The sequence below is a fragment of the Glycine soja genome, chromosome 18 (assembly GCF_004193775.1).
Source record: "Glycine soja cultivar W05 chromosome 18, ASM419377v2, whole genome shotgun sequence".
NCBI lineage: Eukaryota > Viridiplantae > Streptophyta > Magnoliopsida > Fabales > Fabaceae > Glycine > Glycine soja.
In genome coordinates, this window is record NC_041019.1 from 19,083,788 (window position 1) to 19,090,453 (window position 6,666).

The 6,666-nt window shown below is 35.9% G+C and overlaps 1 protein-coding gene across 1 annotated transcript; it reads right to left on the bottom strand.

Moving 5' to 3' along the window:
- Positions 1-2,559: 2,559 nt before the first annotated feature.
- On the bottom strand, positions 2,560-5,782 carry LOC114397712 (protein LSM12 homolog). Its single transcript, XM_028359889.1, has 4 exons — positions 5,344-5,782; positions 5,136-5,216; positions 3,673-3,796; positions 2,560-3,105 (listed from the first exon to the last, which is right to left on the bottom strand). The coding sequence occupies exons 1-4, from the start codon at positions 5,646-5,648 to the stop codon at positions 3,055-3,057; spliced, it is 561 nt and encodes a 186-aa protein (XP_028215690.1). The 5' UTR covers positions 5,649-5,782; the 3' UTR covers positions 2,560-3,054.
- Between the last annotated feature and the right edge of the window lie 884 nt (positions 5,783-6,666).

Genomic DNA, 6,666 nt, shown 5'->3' on the forward strand with positions numbered 1-6,666 from the left:
TCAGAATTTTGTAATTTTTAATAAACTTCAACCAATAGAAGAGTATTAGAAAATGTTCTTTCATTATCCCTACCATTCCACTCCCTCTCATTTTCCTTCCAACCTCTATTCATCCAATCCAATCAAAGTGTAAGTGTGTCAAATATAAAAGTAGGGAATCAACACCTATCAACTCTTCAACTAACTATATAACCAACCATCTCTGATCTCACTAACTCCAACTTAACCAATTCAACTAAGGTCCCCAAGCTGAAAGGTACATACTAGCACTTACAACTTAGGATGAGAATACAAAATAAAATACAAGCGAGAAGCTGTAATCAAATCAACAAAATAGAATGTGATGTGCATTGTGTGATGCAAAAACAAAAAAAATCCCAAATGTGGGAGTAATCAGCAAGGTCAACTTGGGTAAGAAGCTTAACCACTTGGTGGAAGTTACACTCAATGCTTAACCATCACGAGCGCAAGTTAAATGTAATGTGAAACTTAACCACTATAGAGTCAAGACTAAAACAAAACAAAATATCAATGCTTAACCATCCATGTACTTAATCACCATGGCCAGAAGCTTCCATCAAAACCATCTTAGGCTGCAAACCAATCCTTTACAAAAGGAACTAAAACTGTCATCAAAGAGGATTAAAAGTCTAAAACCAAAATCTTGGACTTTGTGAGCACAATTTTAACTCACCAAGTGACAAAATTAAGAGAGATATCATGTTAAACAAAAAAAGATGAATAACCAGAAACACCAAAACAGGCCTACACCAAGCCTGAGAGACCTCAGGTACACCATTTTACTGAAGAAATTCAACTTCAACTTTCCAAAGCCATGCTCACTGCACCATCTAATGTTCCTGTGGGTAATATAATACAATTGAGTCTTGCATAAAGAATCCTATTTGCATTTTGCAATACTAGTTCCTTTATTAGAACCAATCAGAATAGCTTGGCCTTTGGCCTTTGGCCCTTGGCAATGACGTCAAATTTTTCACGATGAAAGAAAGTTCAGTAGCACTAATGAGTAATGAGGCATACACAAAGGGTAGCAATAAGAATTAATCAAACCAAAACACCAGCAAAATGCATGCCTGTAAGACCATTCATAACTATAACGAATATGGTATCAAACAAACACTTGAAGTGAAAATATTTGAGGCCAAAAAAGATTAGTTGGACCTTCATCTCTTAAAACCATGTTGCATTATAAATTCAACAACAGAATTGAACAGTAAAATAGACCAATGAGAGCAGTCCATGAGCTTGAACAATGTCACAATGTCAAGAAATCAAGCATGCAAATAGTGCTAGCTTCATTGAAGCACTGGATCGAAGCAAAATGGCACCAATCGTAGGGCTGTGACCTGAAAAAAGCAGGGACGCAGATCATTCTTGCCAACAAAGGGAAAAACAACAAGAACAATGAGGCCAAGAATGACAATAAATTTTGACTGCCGTTGTGCCATCATAGGCAAAACAACATTTGGTCAAATATCACTGGCCAAGACTGGAAAACATCGCAAACGCAACATTCAAAGGCTCAACCAAACCAAACCAAACTCAAACAAAATCTTCAAGAAACTAAGCACTAAGCTCCAAGAAACCACACATCCAGATCTCAGTGAAAATCAGAAATTCTCATTGCTGAAATTGGAGTTAAAAAAGCCTACGAAGAGTCAGAGAACTAAAACCTCAGACTGCTCTGGCAATGTCAGAATCAGGAGTTTTAGAGAAGGGCGAGAGAGAGAAAATTTGCAGTGAAACTCGGGTAAACTGGAAGAGAGATAGCTTGGATCTGAGTTTGATAGAAGGAAAATCATGGTGTGAGAAAAATACGAGAAAACTATGGAAGAGAAAGCTAGGGAAGGTGAATGAAAATGAGCTCATGGGAAACTGTATGCAGCAGAAGGGAATTTTCCTTGCACGTTAGAAGCCAACACTCTGATTCCAGGTGGGGAAACATGATAGAGCGCAAAGAAGAAAATTCAGAGAAATGAGAGAAAAAATATAGAAGTATTGCTGATTGAAAAAATGAGGAAAACAATACAATTAGGCATAATGTCCCTTGCATAAAAGAAGAGAATCAACACCTATCAACTAACAACTTCAACTAACTATAACCAATCATCTAATAGCCAATTCAACTAATATCTGTAACAAAGGGAAAATATGAGAAACAACCAGAACAGACGAGAACCTTCAGAATAGACCCTCGCACAAAAGACAATGGCTAAGCCTCCTAATCAGACTTGAACAAGACAGTAAAGGCGAGATGTAAAAGATGAAGACCGGAACCTCCAAATCTAGATGTAGAGGGCAAACTCAGAACAAGACAAAGAATAGTGCAGTAAAAGAAGTCAAGAACTCGGAAGTATTGTTATTTGATTGGTCTCTATTACAGGACTATCTTGAGCATACTATTTGTATCCCTCCCCCTCCAAGAAAGTACTCCTCAAGTCTTGTCTCTTCCATGCTTTCCCCTTTCTCCCCAAAATGCAATCAAATTTTACCAGAGATCTATCCAAAAGAGGACTATAATTCAAAAAACAACAATACTTAAACCTTATCAAAGAGGGGACAGCCTAATAAAACAAATCAATTACACCACAAATTTTTAGAAATAACAAATAAACAAAACTAGAAAGCTTCAGGAAGGAATGTTAGCTTGACATATCCAAAGCATTTGCTTTATTATATAAGGAACAAATTAGAGTCAGTTTGACTTCATGTTAGCTCATTGTAATTGGTTAAACTTCCCAATAGCAAACCAACAAATTATATAAACCCAGTCACCTATTCGGCTTCCAAGTGAAACACATCATAAATCACATGCTTCAGCATTCACTCTTTTGAAGAATCCGGAGGAAGTACCTCAAATGAACTCCATAAGCAAGACATAACTTGAGAGCTCAAGACAACAGATAATCAAAAGATATCTGAAGTCAGGAATATGCCTTGGAAAACCCTCTTGTATAGGATTTTGTTAATACCCATCATGTTTCCTCCTTGGAAGTGCTTTTCCTGACCATAAAAGGATGTGAATACGAAACTTTACTGACCACCAGAACTGCGAAGTTGCAACCTCTTCCTCTCAAAGTCAAGCTACAAACAAGAAAAATGAAAAATCAATATCAACCATGTACTAGCTAACAAAAGTTTTTGCATAACAGGAAAGGTTTTATTTTGAAAAGACTATCAGGGTAAATTATAAACAAAGAAAAACATTGCATTATTTTCCCTAAACGGACATAAGAAATCACTGTTGACTCAATGAATTTAAACTGCAGTTTGCAACTACAATTGCAACCTTATCGGGCTACATTTGCCCTCAATTTCTTGCAGTTTTTCTGATCAAAATGCAAATGCAACCTCAACTGTGACCACAACTGCATTTGAAAATCATGCATTGAGATTTGAACCTATAACCACCTACAAACTACCCAAATCCCTCATCACTAGGCCATTTCAAATTAATGGTTGTAAAACTACTTATGATTAAGTTTTCATTTGGTTTTTGCTAATGTTTTTTTTAATAAAAATAAATCATAAAGCCCTATGGACAAGCAACTCTAGTGCACATAATGCTATACCAATCTATATAATATTTGACATGCCATTAATACAAACATTTAGACACAACATAGCAAATAGCAAAAGAAAGATATTTACCACTTTCTTCACCCGGTCATTTGCAGCAGGAGTACCTCCAACAACAGATTCAGAGTGATAAGGACTGCTGACACGCACCTCATTCATCACAACTATGACTGTCTTGTCCCAGCGGACTGGAAGCCTGGGTACATGCAAATGTCATCAGTTAAAAAGAAAATTAATCTACTGAGAAAAATGCTGAATGGCTAGAAAGATGAAGATCCTAAGGTAAAGAGGAACACTTAAGGCATGTGGGGAATGGGAATTTTAATACTCTGAAGCAAGCACCAAAACTGATCCAAATACCTAAAGAGTACAACTAGGTGGTATTAAGTGATCCCCATTCTTTTTAAATGCACGAAATAGAGGTAACTTTTGTGGAATGGTCAAGAAGGGTTTCACATTCTTTTATATGCATGTTCAATTTAAATCTTCAGACACGTGAAACCGTGTCAAATGAGAAGCATCTCCCGGTAGCTTCCACATCCACAGGCAATTTGACATGAAAAAAAGATGGAACGCGCGTAAAAAACGCAGATCCAAAAGCACTGTATGTTTATGAAGCAAAGATGCATTAGAGAAAGGGAGAGAATTCACAATTTTAACAACAACAAAAAACCTAAACAACATTGTTTTTGGGGTAAAAATGGGTTTCTGAATCCTATATCATGGTAGTGCTGAGATAGCATGTGAAAAGCTTGGAAAACCATTTCACTATTTGAATCGGATAGCAACCTAGGGTCACCCTGCTCTACCACACTGCTATAGCACACCATTGACACCTATAGTTTTCAATATGCCTCACTAAAGCCCTGTAACCGACTGCTATTCAAATACACACAGCTTTGCTAATTTTATAGCCGCCCAAGGCCACTCTGCACCACTTGGCCGTTTATGCATGTCATCAGTAACCCCGTACTAGACTAGGTGTGGCTTGGGATATGGCCAAGTCCACATTATGTATTTGCTAGATCACTGCTTTCCCAAACAAAACGACAGTGTTTCGGTTAAAATTGGGGATTTCCCCCTTTTCACTCAGTTTGACCATTTTTATTTCCCTACTCGATTAAACCTATACACCCTTGCAAGGTGCGAGATGCAAGTTTTTTAATGTCTTTTTTTTTTTGGTAAACAGGAGGGACACAGCCCTATTAATTTCTCTTATTATGCTCATTTTCACAACAACCTACAAATATCTTATTCTATATACGTCATGTTCTGAAATCTTAGATTTAAACATTAGGGTCTTGCTAGCCAGTGCCCTAAAAAAAGTTTCATAGCAAATCATATGGGAGCGCATTTAAAAATCATAGGGGAGTACATTTTTATGCATCCTAATAAAAATTTCTCCCCTTTTACTTCTCTAACCATTGTCTTTAGGGCACTAGTTAGCATTTGCTTAAAAACCAATGTATTCTTACTCTACACTAGGTAAAAGCAAGAATCCTGATCCACACTAATGTGGTTCAATCAGCACTTACGTTTTGGACAAAGCATCAAAGATGCTCTGTGCCTCGCTGGTAACACCAACCCCAATCCTCTCAGCATCAGCCTCCGCTTGTCTACAACCCAAAAATCATTCGAAGCCACACATGAATTTCATCAAATATAACAATTGTTTAAACAAACAAAAAAAAATAGAGTAGAGAAAAGAAAAAAATCGGGGAATTGAAAGAAGGGAATGAATACCTAACAGCAACATCTTCCCTTTGTTGGAGAGCGGTGAGGTCAAGGAAGCAGGTGTTGGGATCAAGAGGGTCTTGGGCATGGCCGAGAAAGGTGAAGTCTTTGATGTAATTGGCTTTGAGCAACCTAAGATTTCGACGAGGGCTAGGTTTGGAAGGCTCCTGGAGTACGAGAATGTTGGAGGGGCGATCGAAGGTGACGACCTGGCCTTCGAATTCGTCGCCCAACGTTGTCCTGATCGAAAGCAAGCACCCCACCGCCAACTCCTCAGGGTTGTTGTTACTGCTGCTGTTGTTCCCACCCTCCATTTCTGTGTTTTTCTTTTTTTCTTCCTTCAACCCTTCTTCCCTCCTACTCCTAGTTTACCCTTCTTCCTTCAACCAAAGACTCTTCTTAACTCGGCGCTTTCTGCACTTAAACTGGCAAATGCTTGTTTGGGACTTTTGATGATGCCCTTGTTGTGTGGACCGTTTTCGAGTTTAATATTTGGGCTTGTTTTCATAAGAGATTGGGCTTATCAACTTGTTTTACTATTATGTTATAATATTATATACTTGCTGTTACTTATGGATGGTTTATCTTTTGTTTCTACTTTAGACCAAATGACTTTTATCTTTTAAAAAATTTTAATTTCATTTTTTACTTTTTTATATTTAATTTAGTCATTTATCTTTTAAAAAGTTTATTTTAATTATTTATCTTATTTTTTATTCAGTTTACTCATTTGATCCATTTACTATTAACGTCGTTAATCATTTAAGAATAATTTTTTTGTTATAAAGGAAGTGGAGGAGAAGGGAATGAGAGAAAAAAATTGAATAAAAAAATTTGTTTTTAAATTATTAATGGCGTCAATCTTAAATAAACTGAATGATCAAACTAAAACAAAAGGAGTAAGATAAAAGATCAAATTGAACCAAAAAAAATAAGATAAAGGATCTAATAATTTTTTTAAAAAGATAAAGGATTAAAAAGAAGAAGAAAAAAAGATAAAAAAAACCAAATTGAATTTTTTAAAAGACAAATGATCAAACTGAACTAAAAAAAATAAGATAAAGAACCAAATAGGTGATTTAGCATTTCCATTGTTTTTTTATTTATTAGTATTTTGTTATTCAGTTAAATTTATCTCATATTTTTCTCAATTTCAAAAGTTTAATACATTTTTGGCTGAAATGTGGATTAGTATTTTGGAAAATAGACCTTCACTTCTTCAAAATGGCATGTCTTGTTTTCAATAAAAAAAACATTTAAAATAATAGTCTTAATATGTTTTCAATATGTCTGTGAAACAGAAGACATTTTTTAGAATAAGTTCCTTTTTTC